The 19,703-nt window shown below is 39.5% G+C and overlaps 1 protein-coding gene and 1 long non-coding RNA gene across 16 annotated transcripts in view; one reads left to right on the forward strand and one right to left on the reverse strand.

Annotated features, from left to right (window-relative positions):
- The window catches only part of LOC112486515 (uncharacterized), a 21,295-nt gene extending 1,657 nt beyond the window's left edge, over positions 1-19,638 (reverse strand). The window contains exons 1-7 of one of the 2 annotated variants that reach the window (XR_003048999.1): positions 19,510-19,638; positions 14,804-14,977; positions 10,149-10,303; positions 8,028-8,130; positions 6,926-7,127; positions 3,572-3,698; positions 3,129-3,339 (exon numbers count right to left, since the gene is read on the reverse strand). This is a non-coding gene — a long non-coding RNA (uncharacterized LOC112486515). The remainder of the gene's footprint in view (positions 1-3,128; positions 3,340-3,571; positions 3,699-6,925; positions 7,128-8,027; positions 8,131-10,148; positions 10,304-14,803; positions 14,978-19,509) is intronic. The other variant, XR_003049055.1, reaches the window with a different exon arrangement.
- The window catches only part of mpdz (multiple PDZ domain crumbs cell polarity complex component), a 42,293-nt gene that overhangs the window by 14,095 nt on the left and 8,495 nt on the right, over positions 1-19,703 (forward strand). For 4 of the 14 annotated variants that reach the window (XM_008326666.3, XM_025062734.1, XM_025064713.1 and 1 more), the window contains 25 exons: positions 303-470; positions 1,445-1,630; positions 1,784-1,993; positions 3,169-3,330; positions 3,551-3,703; positions 5,073-5,426; positions 5,995-6,112; positions 6,934-7,132; positions 7,918-7,959; positions 9,069-9,176; positions 9,987-10,067; positions 10,154-10,331; positions 10,441-10,551; positions 12,055-12,141; positions 12,648-12,737; positions 13,616-13,678; positions 13,907-13,978; positions 14,863-15,037; positions 16,045-16,241; positions 16,360-16,451; positions 17,741-17,819; positions 18,136-18,198; positions 18,842-18,916; positions 19,024-19,098; positions 19,551-19,629. In XM_008326666.3, coding sequence (XP_008324888.1) covers positions 303-470; positions 1,445-1,630; positions 1,784-1,993; positions 3,169-3,330; positions 3,551-3,703; positions 5,073-5,426; positions 5,995-6,112; positions 6,934-7,132; positions 7,918-7,959; positions 9,069-9,176; positions 9,987-10,067; positions 10,154-10,331; positions 10,441-10,551; positions 12,055-12,141; positions 12,648-12,737; positions 13,616-13,678; positions 13,907-13,978; positions 14,863-15,037; positions 16,045-16,241; positions 16,360-16,451; positions 17,741-17,819; positions 18,136-18,198; positions 18,842-18,916; positions 19,024-19,098; positions 19,551-19,629 — 3,217 coding nt within the window. The remainder of the gene's footprint in view (positions 1-302; positions 471-1,444; positions 1,631-1,783; positions 1,994-3,168; positions 3,331-3,550; positions 3,704-5,072; positions 5,427-5,994; positions 6,113-6,933; positions 7,133-7,917; positions 7,960-9,068; positions 9,177-9,986; positions 10,068-10,153; positions 10,332-10,440; positions 10,552-12,054; positions 12,142-12,647; positions 12,738-13,615; positions 13,679-13,906; positions 13,979-14,862; positions 15,038-16,044; positions 16,242-16,359; positions 16,452-17,740; positions 17,820-18,135; positions 18,199-18,841; positions 18,917-19,023; positions 19,099-19,550; positions 19,630-19,703) is intronic. The other 10 variants (XM_025063877.1, XM_025062456.1, XM_025063005.1 and 7 more) reach the window with 10 other exon arrangements.

Here is a 19,703-nt window from a genome sequence, read left to right on the forward strand (position 1 = left end):
GAAAACTTTTTTTAATCATTTGAGAAATAAACAAAAGAAAAGGTGCTGTATGCTAAATTAACAGTTCCAGTCAGTAGACAGAGCAAAGCTTGTAAACAAGTGCAGCACTCAGAAGTTAAACTGCAAAAATATTTTCCCTGGAGAATGGAATAGAGCAGATTGGGACTTAAGAGGAGAGTATATACACAAAGCTACAGCAACTTTGGAGAAATGATCACTTTCACAACTTGTCAACTCCCTGTTCGAAAGAAAAACCCCAAAACGTGCATGCAAACAGTTTTTGTATTAACTTATGGTCACAGGTCAATGGCATATCACTCATCGGGGAAAGCCACAAAGAAGTGGTCAGGATCCTGAAGGAGCTTCCAGTCTATGTTATCGTGACCTGCTTCAGACCTACTTCTCACCTACAGACTGACGTGGAGGCTGTCCATCCACAACCTGAGGCTGTGTCCACCCCCAAACTCAAGGTATTTCAGTCATATTTTCAACTACTTTAAACTTTGTTCATTTTGACATACAACTTGGAATTCATTTTTGATTCTCAGGTTTTTGCACTGTAACTTTGCCTTAGCCTCGATTTAGTCAATATAACTATTTAATCCAAGTTCAGTTTAAGCACATGGGATTTCAAAATTATTTAAATTTAATAATTTTAAGTTATATTGGTGCGTTATGTTGTCAGGTTATTAAAATTTGTTTATTGCACATTGTATCAATATTATTAATTAACAAGGGATTATACTACTGGAGACTTCTCTACTCTACTCTACTCTTCACTTCTGTAGGATTGGATCTCTGTTTAGATGTCCTGCCTTCTCGCCAATAAACGTAGCCCTGATTGGCTATTGTCCTCATTCATTCCTCCAGTTTACATTGTAAAATTGTTGCTGAAAGGACATTGTCTCCTGTCTACTAAAGTCATGCAGGACACATGACTTACAGAGTGCTGCAGGTGATGAATACAAGAATGATCTGATTCCCTTCCATCTCTCTGACTTGCAGTAAATGTATCCTGAATAATGTTTCCCCCACCTGGCATAAAGGAAATGAAATATGACGGCAGAAAACTATTTCCTTGTCGTTCTTTCTTTCCATTATAGCCCAATGCTGATTATCGGCTTAGCCAGTGCTGTCAATCGCGTCATTGCCAGCAGTGGTGGATTAGGACTAAGAGATGAGTGGGAGGGATTTTTATGAAAACTCATTCCAGAAATATCGATGCTGTTGTAGCCAAAACATTTTGTTTGATATATAAAAACATCAAAACCAGCATCATTTTGGGGAGAATTCTTCTGCACAGCTTCATGTGATAATACAGTACACAGGTCCCTCACCATCCTGTAAAATATTTTCCTCCGCCTTAAGAAGCTGGGCCAAATGAACATGTAGAGACTAGCACTGCATTTATAGTGTGTGACCTCTCCACTTTTTTCCTCTGCAGAAACATCTAGACCTGAGAAGCCTTTTGGTTCCTGAAAATTCAGAGGTGAACACAGTAGCAGTAATACAGGATAATGTGACAGAGGAGACAACTGGAGCTCCACTGGCAATGTGGGAACTGGAGGTTCAGAATATCGAGCTGGAGAAGGGAGAAAGAGGCCTGGGATTCAGTATTTTGGATTATCAGGTGGCAAAACCAATTTGGAATTTACATTTTTAAGTAGTTTTTAGAAGAAATAATGCTAAATGTAAAAGATTTACAGTGGTGACCTAGATAAGTGTAGTTTTCTTTAATTAACTTTCAGTCTCTTCTCATTCATATCTACTGGGCTCACTCTAGGACCCACTGGATCCTGCCAAGACAGTGATTGTGATCCGTTCCCTGGTTCCCAATGGTGTGGCCGAGCAGGATGGCAGACTGCTGCCTGGGGACAGACTTATGTATGTCAACACCACCGACTTGGAAAATGCCACTCTGGAGGATGCAGTTCAGGCATTGAAGGGGGCAAAACTGGGCAATGTCCAGATCGGAGTTGCCAAACCCCTTCCTGTAAGCATTAGTGTCATTTATCTCTTCTGTGCTCTAATCTGTCTGAATGTAAGAGGCACAATTTTAGAGGTAAAGCAACGCACTTGTTTGTCCATTTGAATATTTAAAAACGTTTCAGACGTTCTTTGTACTTTAATTGTTTAGTTATCTTCAGCATGGGTCAGGTTCATCTCTATGTGCAAGCAAAGCTTTGAGTCAGGCAATCCTTATATTGAATCACCCGACTTAGTAACCAGTCACGAGGGTTCGGCTTACAAAGGGCTGAATTTTTCATGCAGGGTAAAAAAGAAAAAAGAGCGCAGAGGCAGGCTGTACGGTTTAGCATTCCACCCACTGTTCTTTCAGCAGAGGTGACTGGCCTAAAACGGTATTTGCTCTTTGTTTCATTTTATTTTATTATTGGATTTTTTTTTTTCAAGAAGACACAGACCCACTTGTAGGTTTAAACACACGAAAGTGGGTGGGGAGGGGTTGGGCGTGAGGGTACCTGTCAAAAATGTTAAGTCTGTCCACTGGGGTGTTTAATGCTTTGTGCCCTCATGCACTTTAGAACGCATGATTCTCTACAAAAGCTCATGCATTCTTCTAGCTATAGAGCTGTGTTTGTGTTGTGTTAAATCTGCCACTGGATTACACAATGAGACCTCTGGGCTGCCAGGGTTAGCTGGATTACAGAGCTGCAGGAGTAAGAAGACTCTGTGGACTGATCCAGCTCTCTGCAGGACGTGGAATGCACTACCCGGGGGTATTTTTGCTGTTTTGCCTCTCAAAACTGCGCCTGACATGTGTAATGCTCCAATATGCCTTCTTACTTTTCGTGAAAACTTTTTGTCTGTGTTAGATACTGGAACAAGCTTATTATGAATTTTAGGACAACAACAATACTGAGCTTGATGATTTTTTAAATTATTTTAGCAATTTGTTTAATAAAAAGGTAATTTACTTTCCAGAGGATTTTTCTTACATCTTTTCGTCACTTTTACAGCTGTCAAAATAATAATAATGAGGAATAATTATGTTGACGATATGTGAAATGATATGTGAAATTTTCAATGCATTTTAACATATTGATAAATGCTAATTACTTGTTAGCAATAATTGTGAAGAACTGATTAGTGTTAAAAAGAAAACGTACCACAGAAGGAGAAACTAAAGGGATTTCTCCACTTTCCTAGGGAATATGTGGATATTCCCACTCTCCACACACATATGCTGAGCAGGAAATTACGGCTTCCTCCACCGTCCTTTCATTTGACTTCAACAGTATTGTGGTTGAAGGCGGAGATGAAGAAGAAGATCTGGCTGATGGCGTCGTTTACCTAGCTGAGCCTGCATTGGTTAGTTAGCTGAGAAGAGAAAAACAAAAATCAATCAATCAATAAACATAGAACATCCCCAAAAAGGGAAACACATATTTTTCCTTATCAATGATTTTTGTATGTGTATATTTAATATTGTTAGGTTCATAGAGTACTATTGTAGTTTCTATAATTGGAAAGTTGATAATTGTACTAGGTGTTTTTCTAAAAGGATTAATGTTTAAAACTATTTTTCCAGATTGACACCAGTGAAGCCGACCTGAGTGATGAGAAGTTCTTCGATCACTCTTACACTGGACAAGAAGACCACACCTTCCAAGCTTCTATGATTGCTCTCCATGGCAGCAGTTGTAGTCCAGACCTGGATTTCTTGCATTCATCCACACCTAAGGTAATAAAAATGTCCTTTTTATAAAAATAATATAAATAAAGAAGCAATTATTCCTTGGTTCCATTAAATCTTACTACAACAAGAACTGCCCTTTGTCCGAGTGAGTTAAAACATGTAGCCATTATTCGTCCGTTTCTTTTTGCCATCAAGAGCAAAAATGTCACGAGGACGGTAACAGCAGCACAGACTATACTTTTGTACAAGGCCTATAGCTGGGGTTACTTTTGTTGCTCTCTGAGGTCCCCCGAACAGCAACTCCCCAAACTGATTTTAAATGACAAGGAAAATAAACAAGAGCAGCATACAAGCTTTACAGAGTTTTTTTTCCCTTCCTCTGGGTTTCAATGTATCCATTTTAACCAAAGGTCAGGGTATATAGATGGTATAAAACTATGTTTATGGATCACCAATATAAAGTTCACTGGGGTGTTTAAGATCAAATAAAAAGATAGTGACTTCAAAATGTCGGCCTCCAAATCACTGTCAGTAAAACAGTGATGGCTCTTTTTCCCCTGTCACGTAGATGGATTACAGTCACACCACTTTGGCTCTGCCTCTGTGGTCAAGTTCTGTACCAAGTTACTGAGGGACTATAGCCTTTTACTGCCTGATCACTGCAACATACTGTACAATGGCAGTCATACTATGTGTTATATACTTTAGTTACATTTTTAAACTGCCTATTGTCACCATTTCAATACCTTTATATATGTCTATATTCAGTAAGTCAATTAATAATGTTTTAAATAATATATACACTTTATTGTAAGCTAATATTCAAGTCTAAGTTACATTTCCAGTCAACTAAATTAAAACTAGCTGTCAAAATAAACACTGGTTAATACAAGGTAAGTTAAAAATAAAACAAAAACAGAGAAACTTTAAACTAGTTTTAAATAATTTCTTTGTTATTGTGTTGTTCAACTTGTCCTTGAGTCTTGATCATGAGAGTGGTTATTAGTTCCATATATTACATTACGGGCTTATTAAAATAAAACATCTTGTTTTTCCTCACTATCTGTTTATTAAGGCCTTCTTTTGTTGTACATTTGCATATTGTTTTACTTTTGTCTTGAGATTCATCCTTCTGCTCTGTCCCACCCAGTGGGAATTGTCTGCTGGAAATCATCTCTATTCAGTCTGGCTCAAATAAAGTCTTTAATGTTCTTATAATGAAACTACATTTTGTGCGTTTTGCTCTCAAGACCACCAGTAATTCTTGCTATTCTCTGCTGGCCACTGATGGCTTTTCTATGCCTCATTAAGAGGGCAGGGTGGTGACTGAGTAAGATGGATACCCCCTGTTGGGCAATTGTCTAACTAACAGAGGAGAACGCTCATTCAGCTGCCATGCTTTGTTTTACCTCAGCTGACGGCTCGACTGGACTTGTTGGATGAGCATCCCTTTATGACGCCCAACTTTACTGCACCGACCGGCCTTGAAGACGGCACTCAAGTGTTCCCAACTGAGACGCCGGCCTCTTTTTCTCCACAGAGTTTGAGAGGTCACACCCTGGCCTATGATGCCATACTCAGCAGTTCCAATTGTTACCTGGCTCATCTCCCAGCCAAAGAAGAACCAGAGGAGTGCTCAGGCTCATACAGCCCTTTTGCTGAAATCAGAAACAGATCTTATGCCCAGGAGGAACCTGTGATGAGTCACTTCCAGAAAGAGCCGGCCAGCTCAATGGTGGATATTAGGGACAGAACATTTCTAACAGAGGTAAAATATACAATACTATAACAAGCTTTATATAAATTACATTAAGATTGCATTTTTCTTTTGACTTTAAGTGTCAACCATAAAACAAACTTTTGCCAAAAAACTTAAGAAGTTGGAGATTTTTTTCTTTACAAAAGTCACATTTAGTAGTGAAGTAATTTTAGCTACTGCAAGAACTACTCAAAGTATATATATTTTTAAAAAATGGGCAGAAAATGTAACAACATTCTATGTGTTACAGAAGTACATTAGTGTAAATGCTTAAATTGGCTGGTGATAATTAAAGAGTCTACAAGAATGGCTGAATGGTAGCAGAAGGAGCTTAGTGTGATAGCCACATATAGCCATAAGTGCAGTTCATACGCTATCAACAGCAGCTAACATCTAACCTCAGCTAAGTCAACTAAGTGAAACTTTTGTTAATTATTGAATAAACTTGGTTAGCTTTTCTGTCATCTGATCATCTCTAATAGCCAATGTGCTAACTGCATTTTCTCCAGAGACCTTCACTTAGTTTGTAGTTCACTCATTGTTTTTATTTACATTCATGAATCTGTGTGTTAAAAAGCTCAAGGACGAGGAGGCTGGGGTGGAAGAATGGGCAGAAGACAGTGACAAGGAAGCACTGACCTCAGGGAGCAGCTATGACAGGACCATCACCGTTGTCAAAGGCAACTCCAGCCTGGGTGTGTATTTATTTGCCCTGGAAATATTTTGTTTGTTCTTTTTTTATTTATCTTTTTTTTTGTCATTCACAGGAATGCAAATGAAGTTAGGTAACTGAAAGGTGTGTTTGGCCTTAACCTTGAATGAAAGATGTGAAGGAAAAGGGATTGAAAAAATATTTTTGTACTGTCTTTCTTAATTTAATTTCTGTATGGGATATTTGCATTTCAAAACCTGCCCACTAGGCCTGCAGCTTGTTGGGAGAATACTAAGTTCAAACTTCTAAGACTAAATAGATGTTATGAGGACAGCATTTATTTAAAAAAGGTCATAGACAGTAAAAGCAGCATCCCAATTTGAATTTTAACATCTGTGTTTGATGACCAATGAAACACTCTCCATACATTTCATGAAGTTTGAGCTTGCAAATTCCAAATTATATACCCACCCTAAAAAAGTCACATTTTTGTTATGATTTCCACAAAGTAACGCCCACATACTGAACTGAAGCACGAGGGAGTTTTTGTGCAGGGCTTCACTCACAGTGTCTCCCATCTGCACAGTAAAGAACCTTCTTTTATGATTAAGTTTTATATACTGCAGACAGGTCTCCTGACATGCTGGCACACGCTGAACTCAGTTTCAGGAGAACGATATGGAAAACAAACTGCACCAGTGTGACAGTTTCCCAGCATCATTTGCTGTGACATGACAAAGTGTCATTGTGTCAGCTCAGCTGAAACTACAGCAGGTTTATTTGTTCAGTGCAGCATTTGTAATGAGTCTACATCAGACTCCCCAGATTGATAAGTAACAGGTGTCTATGATTTTACCTTTTAAGGTATGACAGTCAGCGCCATGAAAGATGGCCTGGGGATGCAGATCCGCAGCATCATCCACGGTGGGTCGATTAGCCGTGATGGACGCCTAGGGGTCGGTGACCTCATTCTGGCCGTTAACGGAGAGCCCACTACTAACCTGTCCAATGTCCAGGCTCGTGCCATGCTTCGAAGACACTCACTCATTGGACCAGACCTGGAGTAAGAGAATGTAGATTGGCTGTTGATCATGTACTGATTACATTTAAGAGTTAAGATTATTGTTTATCTTTAGATACAAACTACAGATGAAGAAAACAAAGACTTATGTTCCTTAAGATATTGCAGGATATGGCATTTCAGTCAGTCAAAAAGTTAAAGGTTAAAGTGGTATTATTTCAACAGTGGTCTGATTTTATTAACTAAATCATGTTAGGGCACATTTCTCTGGCATCAGTTTTGACAGTTTTACATTGCTTTGACTAATTGTCTAAGTTGCAGGTAATTTGATCAGGTTTTTGCCCATTGAAAACACGATAGAAAACATATTTAATTGACTAAAGACTTACACCAGGTTTTGATCTGGTTCCATGTGATGTTTTTTTCCCCCCAAAATTTAAAAAGAGCTTGATATAGATGAGTCAAAGAACGAGGTGGAAAAAAGCTTGCAGAAGACTTGAATTGAGGATATGTTGAGAAATAGCTTTGCTAGCTGTTATGTTAGCTGCTAAGTTATGTTCATAATGACATTTTTCCTCTAATTGTATTTTTGACTTACCCTTTGAGTATTTGTGGTTTCCTAAAATATGTGGCTTCCAAAAAACTGATCACTTTTACCTAATCAACACAGTGTTTGCCATGATTTTGAAAAACTCACCAAAGACATTAATTCAGCAGCCAAATGCTATAGTATAAGACCCAACAATCTTGTGATTATCTTTGCCGGCTGAACTTAACTAAACATGTGAGCCTCGGTGCATAAAAAAAAACAACTCTCCACATTCTAGATCTGCTTGTTCACCTGAGGAAGATCTGTGCCCATTTTATGTGTGAGTATGACTAACGTCCACGCCCCATAGTGACTCGACAACAAGCTGCCATCTTTGGTTTTCTCCACCTATTTTTTTGCCTCCTTCTGTCCATCTGCTGTGAAGCTTTACTGCAGTCTGTCGAGGAGATTCGTCCAGAATTAGGAGGCTGGCCATTTTCAGTTTATGGACCTTCAAAAACAAATGTCTTTTTTAAGTTAAAAACACACTAAGATACATTGATTCCCTTTAATTTAAATATTATCCAGTGTGTTCAGATACTTTTGTGTTGTGGCAGCAAAAGTTAACAATCATAAAAATAACGTCTGGATAAATCTCACCTGACTGCACCTCCCTGTCTCTATGCCGAAGTTAACATTAACTCTCTTTCATTTGTGTGACTCACATCACTGACACCATTTCTAACTCCGTATTTTCACCTCATCGTTTTCTAATGAATCATTGGTATTTGAGTCAGACCACGTCCCTCACTGCATGCTGTGATCTTCTTAATGAACTGACTCATTCCTTTCATTACAAGTCACTCGGATTCATTTCCCCCCCTTTTGTCCACATGCTGTCATATTTTAAAAAATCTGTTCTTCCTCAGAATCCACTGGAATTTTTTTTCTAGTGGGTGTCAAGTTTTTAATCATCAAAATCTGCTTCATTTCTCAGAAGTGAAGTATCATTAACACACGTCCTTCAAATTTGGCCCAGGTTGCTTGTCCATCACAGGACTGCTAAAGTGACATCGACCTCCATTTGTGCAGATATTTAATGGATTTATTTGGTCAGTTTTGAACAGTGAGATGTCAGACCCTGTATGCAATTCATCAACATCTCACTGAAATTATGATCTGCTGAGAAGAATCAGACAGAATTGAATGTTTCTGAATTCTTGTGCAGAAAGTAAAATCAGTTGAGACAAAACAAGCAGGTGTTTCTTTCACTGCTTTTATACCATTTTTTACTTAGAGCCTGTTATCTGTTAAATCACCATGTAGATTTGTGTGGAGGCAGCAGCTTAATAAGCACAAAGGTGGGAAAATGTGGATTCTAAAAAGAGATAGTTAAAGACATTTTTTTCATGTGTGACTTAAACAAGTTTGTGTGTGTGTGTCTTTCAGCATTAAATATGTTCCAGCAGAGTATTTAGAGGAATACAAGGCCAGCCAAGAGCAATCAAAACCTGATGTCTTTTCTGGGGCAACATTAGCATCAGCTCCTGTTCCTAAGTACGTTTTGTACTATTCTTACCCTTATACTTTCTATCATTGTTTATTCAATTAAAAACTAGATTATCATAACAAAAAGATCCATGGAGGGTTATTTTCATCTTGATGTTGCTTAAAACATCTACATGTTTTATGGGGTTTAAAGATCCATGTAAAATTTAATTTGACCATTTTTGGCATCATTAAAAAAAATCTTACCATTATTTGTCATTAGAAAATTAAACCCTAGCTAAACTGAACTTGCCTCATTCCTTTCATTACAAGTCACTCTGATTAATTTGGCTTTCTTCAGGTGTAGTGTTAAGAATATTAAATAACTGATGCACTAGATCCGATCACTACTCTTTTTATTTATATCTTTTCTTGTAACTTTGTCCAAACATTTCTCACAGATAATATGTTTATCTTTAAAAACATGCATTGTATTTATGAAAGTCATTTTGGAACATATACACATTTGCATTCATTCACCAACAGCAGACTGTGCTAATGTTATGGCTTGATGGTGACAGCACAACTCTCAACTGCTTCCAAGAAGTTGCAGATCACAACAGTGTCCCAATATATCCAACACATTACATCTCATTTTCATCTAGGATGCATCTTTTGGCTTTTAATTGCAATTATCTCTTTGGTTTGGTTAAGCTTTAGTAGCTCTTGCATACAACCATTATATTGTATTATTGTCATGATCTACTCCAAATGATCGATAACATTAAATGATAATTAAGACATGCTAAATATTTTTGGTTGAGTTGTAGTTTTTTGCCTTTTTATTTTTGCTAATGTGACTTCCCCATTAATATCTAGAGAAATTCCAAACCTCCCTGAGCGAGAAGACGGTGAAGGAGAAGAAAGTGACTCCTACAGTAACTGGAACCAACCAAGAACGTGAGTATTTAACTGTTGCAAATTGCAAAAAAAAAACAAAAAACCCTGAGGGGCCAAAGTAAGATGGAAACTCTTGCTGACCTCAGAGTGGAGCTGTTCCGAGCACCAGGCAAGTCCCTGGGCATCAGTATCGTAGGGGGCCGCGGGATGGGCAGCCGACTGAATAACGGGGAGGTGATGAGGGGGATTTTCATCAAACACATCCTGGTGGACAGCCCTGCTGGTCAGAACGGGACCTTGAAGACAGGAGACAGAATTGTAGAGGTGAAGGAAGTGAAGCAAGGCACATTTAAATTTGAAACTCCAAAGCCTGGGGTTGTTTCTCAGTATCAAACTATTGACTTGACCCTTACTTTTTGGAAAATGTATCTAGGTGGATGGAGTTGACCTCAGAGATGCTACACATGAGGAAGCGGTGGAGGCTATACGGAAGGCAGGCAACCCCGTCACATTCTTGGTGCAGAGTATGATTCACAGGCCCAGGGTGAGTCTCCCTTACTGCTTCTCGGGAACTTAACATCACACTTTTCCTTTTTCGTTTTAACTGTTAAACTTCAGCGTATTTGCACAGGCCAAAGAGGGCACTTTCAAAAACTAAATTATAAAATATAAATCTGTACAATCTGCTCAACTTCAAAATGTTAGAAAGAAAAGCAAAAATCTCTGACTGCAACAATAATCCTGGCACGGAAAGTTAAAGACATTAAGTTGTGGCCTTTGAGTTCAACGCTCATTGAAAATCACCGTGTCACCGTGCAAACAACGCTGTTGTTTGAAGGTGCCCTCGGGCTCTCAAGGAATGAGTAAGTAGTTTCCTCCTGGGGCTTCTGTTGGCTCAGTGCCAGCATCAGAACTTCATCATCAATCTCTTTTCAAATATTGTTTTGTGCCAAATATTCCTGCATGCTTTCCCCAAACTTGCTGAGGCTCTCATCATGTGACACAAGCAGAGGAGGCAAAGATGTGTTCAATCTACAAGAAATAGTTTCATCTCAGTGGTGACGAGGTGTTTTTTCAATTAAAGTATGAACACAAAACGACACAAACACAGAGAAACACCTGGTAAAACAGTTAATTCTTAATTGGGTCATGTCTTTTAGATCCTGCTTCACCTTTTCTTTGTCCAGTAATAGTGAAATATACATACCACAACAGTAGTAAAGAATGTGAGGAAAATGTAAAAATTTAAGAAAAACTAATAAATTATTTAAGCCAGTATTTTGTTAACTAAACTCAGATGAAGTCGGCTAAAGTCAGTGATCAGATGGAGCTACAGCTGAGCCTGTTATGAAGCTTAAGCAATTTTAAGAACTTTGGGCTAAAAATACATTTTTGCTTCAGAACAGCGATTCCTAAAACGATTTTTGGCTGTGGTGGGAAAAAAATATTCTCCATACTGCCCCTAAATGCTAATTTTGATGAGAACACAAGGCAAAATTCTGGAAAATATGACCAAAAACATTTTGTCTCAATATTTCAATTATTGACCAAAAATGACATACTTTTATGACTTTAGAGAAAAACTCCTAAAAATGCCTCAGAACATACTGAAAATGTACACAGGAGTCAGAATTAAAAATAAGCCATAATGAGCCATTCCAAGCAGTGAAAGTATTTTTCTTCATCATTCATATTGGCTGATTCATGACCAGATTTTATATGCCGTGTTTTCTATTGGCATTTATTTTTGTTTATCTACATCTTGATAAAATACTCAGTAAGCCAAAGATGAATGACTCAATTTTGCCAGCAAAACAGCCAAGAAGATGCCACTTCTATGTTTAGACCTCTCAGTCAGCCAGTCAACTTAAATAAGCACACGCTGAAATCCTGACTTAACAGGATTTCAGCTAAACTCTGTCAGAGCAGTTTAGATTTATGTTTATGTATTTAAAACAACAGGGGGATTGATTTGCATCTGAAACTCTTATGTTCTGAGTCTGTTCCTCCGAACCTCCTCTTCTCACCCTCCTCACTGCCTCCTCAGCCTGAGTCACTTTGTAGCCCAGCTTCGTCGCCTGCGGTAGGGAAAAGCAGCGGTGCTTTCACATGCATGCCACATCCTACACGTCAGGTAATCTGTCTCTCTCTTTGTCTTTCTTATTCCTATTACATCAGCTGTCCATTACACTTCATCTCTGCTGCATTACCCCCCCACCTCCCACCCTCCTCCCCCGTTTAACTGCACCTTTTGATGTGTACGTGATACTGACGAATTGAAACAGGGGAACAAATCGGGGAGAGACAAAAAAAGAACTACTACTCCAGGCCTATTATAAATATCTTGTCAGCGTTTAATAATCTCCAGGTAGCCTCGAGGAATATTTGCAACATTCTGTTTGACTATTTCAGCAGAAGCTTTGCTGGGTTTTGTGAGATCTATAAGAAAAAACTGTCCCCCTAAAGGAACGTGCCATGTTTAACGGCCCCTTATTAGAATGAGACCTGAGGTGTTGTTCTCTCTCTCTGTCTCTCTCCTGAATGGCCTCCGATTCAGTTAAATGCTAAAAACTTCGGCATTCAAAACAAGTGCCTGTCATTTTGTCAGCTTGTTGATCCTCTGTGTTGCTCTTTTCAAAGCCACCCCTGCCCTTTCTGCAGCTAAATAGCCATCATGGGTCCAGCCTGTGCAGCACTAATCACACCTACTTAGCTCCTGCCCTCCTGAAGGTTAGGAAGCCACCCTGTGTCTGGTTGCCTGTTTGTGAGTGTTGGCCACTTCTTTTTCTGTTTCTCTTGTAACAGAAAAAGAAATGTGAAAGGATAGAAAAATTCATCTGTTTGAATGGATGAAGCATTTCTGCCCTTAATACTTGTGTATTTTCTATTTTCTCTACCTGTTTGTAACAAAAGCAGCCACTGTTATCTGTGTCTTTTACACTGCTTTTATTCACCATTCAAACCAATAAGTTAAACCAAAGAAAATGCTTAGACCGTTTTGCATTTTTTATGTTTTTTCCCTACTGCTACCAAGTTATATTTGTGCTGTCATCTGTGTAAATGTCACTGCTACAAAAAGAGACTGAGCTTGATTGGACAAGAGACATTATGTGCAAAAAGCATAAATGCAGCATGGGTTTCCTTTTTCTCTTTCAAAACGCCAGAATTTCTGCTGAAACATTTTAAGCTCAATCTCTGGCAAGCAGTGGTCAAGCTTGGACAGACATGTGATGCAGGGCGAGCATTTTCCCAGCCCGTCAGCGTTTTGGCATGACTTACTGTCTATCTGTGTGTGTGCACTGCCAAGCTTGTGTGGACTTTAGTTTAATTTATAAACAGATGGCTTTTCATGATACGGCATATGCTGCATGAGAATGCTTTTAAACACCCGCTGCTTCTGACATTGTATGAACTCATTAATATTTATAGGATTAGGTGTTTTGCAGTATACTGCAGAACTACAGTATCTTTCACTATCTGGTGACATTGACGTGGATACTCTGGAATATTCCCTCGGTGCGGGACACAAACTAATAAGGAATTCCGCACTGCAGTTGCCTGATCTGGAGCTCAGTGATTTAACTTCATGTCATCTCTGTCACCAACAGCAGCCATTGATAACAGATGCCGGTGAGGAAAGAGCTGCAACTCTTACAAGAGACAAGGATAAGGTTGGTATTTCCTGTGGCCTTCATCAGCAGCTGATATCAATGTTTTGTATGAATGGGATATCCTGTCAAGGCCAGTTTTTAGGAGAATGCTTGAAAACAACTGGCCTTTTCTTCTAGTCACTGGATCTATCTCTGAATTTATTGTCAAACAACAGGGGAGAACCTTGACATGTGTCTTTTATGTCCTTTTGTGTATTGTCTTCTAAAGTTATTGTCTTTTCTCTGTAGGAGGGAGACAGTCACAGTAGACTTTTACTTCGACTCTCCCCAACTAACCCTTTCACCCCCACCCCGTTTAAGGTTTGTGGGTCACTGTGTTGTGCTCTTCACGTCTCCTCTGTCATGTATGTTGATGCACATGTTGATATTCTGTCTGAATGTCTGACATGACGTGCTCACATACACTTTTGCATTACACAACACTCGGGTTGTACCGATACCAATACTGTATTGGTTCCGGGCTGATACGTCTTGCAAATATTCTCAACCAAGTGCTTACTAGTCATCCAGTGTCTCAGTGTCCTCAGGGGCAGTTTATCTTTTTTAGGTCAACAATGTCAGTGGTTTGGAGGCATTTTAACCTCAGTGATGAAACAGGAACAAGATTTACTGTAGAATTTTTTTGAGCAATTGAACTAAACCACCTAAAAATGCCTTAAAGCTAAATACACCAAGGAATATCCTTCTATAACTTTAACCTTCCAGTTTGTTGCATATTTATTGAAGCCCAACCTAAAGAAGTATTGTTGACAATACTCAGTAACTACACAAAAGAACACTCAAACTTGTTTAAAATGGTATCGAAACAACCCTTCCTAACACCTTCTCCACACTCTGAATCTTTTTTTGCTGGGGTAGAGGGGTTGCGATGAAATCAGAACAACTTTTTGTCTTTTTGCTATTTAAATAAATATTAACTTTAAATCAGTTCTGTTGCATGTAGATCACAGGTAAGTATACAACAGGTGAATTTCACACTTCTTCTACAACAGAAGTGACCAATCTCTTGTGCAGCAAAACATGCTGATGTTGTCGATTAAATCAGCAGCTCTCGTGGTTTTTCCCATTTCTTAAAAAAAAAATCACATTAAGTGGATTCAAACCCTAATTGCACAGTTGAACAACCTCTTTCTCTGTAATTTCCACTAATATACTGTTCTCTGACTCCATCTGCGGCGTGACAGCCGGCGAAGCGTGAAGCGGCAAAGGCATCTCCCACCAGCTCTGTCCTCCCCCTGCCAGTGGTGCCCCATGTGGGAGAGACTGATACAGACGTGCTGACAGAGATTCCTGGCAGACCTGCTGAGGCAGAGGAGGAGAAGGAAGGGGAGGAAAAGGATGAGTTTGGATACAGCTGGAGTAAGTTTATTTTCTTCTTTTCATCAAATGATAGTGTACAGCATTTAATTAAAAGGCTTTTTAGGTTAATTAGATATTCGATTAAATGTAATCGGTGTGTACCATAGAAAAACGTGATGCTTTCTCAAGTCTCCATTCACTGATATGTCACTTAAGTAAAATCAATTAATGGGGAGGGAGGATTTGTATGCGCCGCTATCAATGTGATGTAACATAATTGCCACTAGAGGTCAGCCAAATTACATCCTTCTTGCCTTGCATATAAATCCATTCGTTCGGTCGCTTCATAAAAGTGTGACGAGTCACATGCTGGAGGTGACTTTACCTCAGCAAAAACCTAAAGAACACGATGTCAGAAATTAAGCTATTAGCATCCTACAGGCACCACCACACCCACTGTGAGGGGGCAAACCTTTTTTTTCCTTTTTTCTTTGCTTCAAGGACAACAGGTCATATTCATCATAAAGGACAGGCGTCCAAACACCTGTGATTATGGTGACTGTGTTAGTGGACGTTGCTTGGTGTTAGTGTGTCTAAGTGTCACAAAGGGAGAGACTGGACTGATCCTGCAGGGTGAAGATTGATGAGGTTGGGCCCACGGAGGTGAATTGGGGAGATGAGTACCGGAGTGATGGTTGAACAGTGGGCATAGAGCCCAGAAAAACAGGAGCCTGTTGGTCGGAGCAGCTATCTAGCACACCAGAGACAGGAGTGGTGCAGGGAAATAAAGAAGGAGACCTGAGTGAGAACAAAATAGACAGTGAGCATACAAAAATAGAAGGTGGGACTGAAGCAAAAAAAAAAAGAAGGAAGAAAACTCATTCAGATATCTGACATTTCCAAATTTATGTAGCCTTTTACGCCTGTTCATCTTGAAAACCTGGGCCACTTTCAGGAGCAACACGACATGAACTAATATGTAATGTAGTGATGAAGACAAATCAGGCTCCTCATTCACACTGTCAGCTTACATCTTTATGCCACAACTCCTTCTGCCTCTCCCTCAGATACTGTGATTCAGCGCTACGGCAGCCTCCCAGGAGTCCTGCACATGATTGAGCTGGAGAAGGGAAAAACAGGGCTGGGCCTCAGCCTGGCAGGAAACAGAGACAGAGCCCGCATGAGTGTGTTCGTGGTGGGAATAGACCCCAACGGGGCAGCCGGCAGGGACAGGCGTATGGTGGTTGGAGATGAGCTGCTTGAGGTGAGCTGTGTGTAGTCTTTGATTTTGAGTGAGTGATTTTAAGTGAAATGGGTTGTGTCTTGAATATTTTTACTCACATGTACTTGGTATTTTTTCCATGAATTTCCATTTCTTTCAGATTAATGGGCAAGTCCTTTACGGCCACAGCCACCAGAATGCATCCTCTATAATTAAAAGCTCTCCGTCTAAAGTCAAAATCATCTTTGTCAGGTATAAAATCACCTTTTAATGCTGCCCAGGAGACATTACCATAGCAACAACTACAATTTCCTGAAGGAAGTCCCATGAAATAACTAACACAGTTGTAGTACTACAGAGTACCCAGTAGAGGGAGTTATTGTTTTTCCTTAGAAGTGGTGCTTTCTAACGGTGAAGTTATTGAGCAGCTAATTTGACAGTAACTTAGACATTTAGCTTTTTTTAAACTAACATGTAAACCATTTGAAAGTGCACAGTACATGTAGCTTATGTACAAAAGGACGTTTTAAAAATACTATAATACAATAATTATTGTTGTCACTAACTACTATATTCTGAGTTGACACCTAGGAAAGACAGACATTTTGTTGGATTATAATGACAACATATTACAAACACATTTGTAAGAAGCTTTAAAACAGGTGATGAACAACAACATTCTGCTGCTAAGGTAAGGTTGTGGAAGTCTCATGTGACTGGTCTTATGCTTTGGCAGTGGTTCCCAAAGGCGAGGGCACGGGCCTTCGACAGTGTGGAGTTTATGCACACTGCATTTGCAATTTTATTTCCTTTCTCTGTGAGAATCAAGAATCTTTATTTGTCACATGACATTGACAACAAGCAATGACAGTGAAATGGGAGTTTTGGACAGTGAAATGGGTGTGGAGGGGGCTCATGGCAAATCCTATTTACAAGAGGGTAGCACTGCAGAAAACATTTTGGGCACCACTGCACCATGGCATGACTGAAACACAGTTTATTGTTTCTGCAGACCCTTTTTGGCCAAAGTAAATGCAGAACTCTTAATTACAAAGCTTAGGTTGTTTCAAAGAAGGAAGAAAACTAACTGAACTAAGGAAAGCAGAGTCAATTGCTTTCTTTACCATTTTGTTACATCTTCATTAAGAGAAAATATGTTGTTATTTCTTAGTGATGTTTGGAGCAAACTATTTCCATTTCTTTCCAAATTGTACCCAAGAAATTTTAATCTGTTCTTAAGACCAGTTGTGGTTTATCTCATTTTTACCCATCTTCTTTTTTCTTAGCAGTCATTATATTATTTGCAGTTCATATTTACACTGATGTATTAGCAAGGACATTTCAAACCCACCATCTTCATCTTCCTCAGACAGTTTCACAGATCACACTGCTTAACCTCCCCCCTTAACTCACATCCTTTTCCTGACCCACTCTGTAAGAGAGGCTGTCATCAGCATGTCATCAGCAGACACAAATCAAGTCTGGTCTGTCACTGAGTACAGGAGCCGAGATTTACATGAGTTATGACTTTTTTAAAACAGGAACACAGAGGCACTCAACCAGATGGCGGTGGGACCTGTGAGAGACCAAGAGGAAGACACAGTGGAGCCCCACTCTGAGGTACGTCTCTACTTAAGGCCACACACGTGTAAACACAGGCCCAAGTGCTCGAGCAGACAACTTTTACTCACCAACAGATGGTAATAATATTAAAGCAGGTATCAAGGTCTAACAAATGTTACTTTGTGCTTTACCGGGTGCTTTAAAAGTCAGTGCATGTTCTCAATGCCACTAGTGTTGTGGTGTGTTTACAAATAACTGAAGACATTGAAGACACTGTCACCAATCCTTCCTGTCCTCCCTCCAGCCAACAGACACACAAACAACTTGTTACTGACTTCACGCTGTACCAACTGTATTGTACTTTTCCCTGCAGTTTGAAACAACTGTGGCGAATGATGACGCTTCAAAAACCACCGAGCACATCACAAAGCTGAAGGTGAGCCGCACTCTGCCTCCTACACATACAAGTTACAGCCGAGTGAGCGTCCATTTGCAATGCTGGTGTGCAGATAATAATAGAGAGAAAGACTAGGAGGCTGTTGGGTAATGAGGGAAATGTTCACAAAAAAGTCAGTGGAGTATGGCAGGGAGACGGAGAGGACACACACACAGGAGCAGTAGAGTCTGACGAGCTGTCAGAGCAGAGAAAAGAGAGACACAGTATTGTCAAATAAAATAGGTGAATAAACAACACAGTGAATGGGAGAACACCACCTTGAAATGAAAAAGAACCGGAATTTTTACCACCTGTGCTTTCTGTATGGAGACAGTGGGAGAGAAAAAAAAAGATCCCATTTGAATAATGAAGCTTGAATTTCAAAGTGAAATTCAATTCAGCTGGAATGTGTTTGGTGGATTGGGGAGGTCTCGCAGCGGTGGTTCTTAATGCAAGGGGAACAAGCTTTTTTTATCCAGGGAAAACATTTTAAATATGGAGGACAGTGTGATACATAAAGTAAGAGTGGAGCTTTGCATGATGGGAAAGTGCTTGTGATGTTGTCAAATTATTAACTGGCTAATTTTTTTAAGCTATTACAGACGCTAAGACAAATTTTACACAGTCTTTCCGTATTCTACAGGAGGACGAATTACCTGGCATTAACTTTGTCGAGCAGAGCACCAACAGCAGAGACAAAATTCTGAGTACATTTAAAGTAAAGAGACACACAAGTGCAATATGTAGTCACATCCACGAGAGTAAAAATAAAACAGCTGATGTGTTTTAGCGTCAGTAACCTAACAGGTGACCTGCTGTTTTCAGGATGTCTGCACAAAACCAGGAGACACCCTCTCGGCTGTGAATGGTGAATCATTGCTGGGCTGCACTGTGGAAAAGGTGGGCAGTTTGCCTAAAAAATAATTGAAATCAACAGTGAACACCTTTCATTGAGGGGGCTGGAAATGTACATGAATGAAGTACAGAAATATTGTTTCTAATATCAACGGGAAACTGTTTAAGAGGATATACAGTTCTTTCAACAACTTGTTATCACATGTTCAGAATAATCGACATGACAATGGATGACAGCCATACAGAAGGACAGACAGACAGAGAGATGGATAAATAGGAAGATAGATAGAAATATAGACAGCAGAAGGACAGATAGCTGGCTGGATGGACTAGTAAAGAAGAGTAAGAATAGCAGCACACCATCAAAAAAAAAAAGAAACTTGGACAATATCCCACAAAGCATTTGCCCTAACATCTTTTAGAATAATTTTCTATTGTTATTTTTGGCATTTTTACCTTTTATAAAACCTACATCCTCTTCCCTGCTTTTTTTCCAGTCAACATGTCAGGATGATGACGTCTCAGACACAGTCCTGCCCAGCAGCCTGAGTCTCCCTGAGGCAGAAACAATCACAAGTGAGTACAGTTGCACCTTCAATTCACTGGATTTTAATTAACGAACGCTAATTGATGTTGAACTTATTAAATTA

Source organism: Cynoglossus semilaevis, chromosome 1 (genome assembly GCF_000523025.1).
Source record: "Cynoglossus semilaevis isolate Cse_v1.0 chromosome 1, Cse_v1.0, whole genome shotgun sequence".
Classification (NCBI taxonomy): Eukaryota; Metazoa; Chordata; class Actinopteri; order Pleuronectiformes; family Cynoglossidae; genus Cynoglossus; species Cynoglossus semilaevis.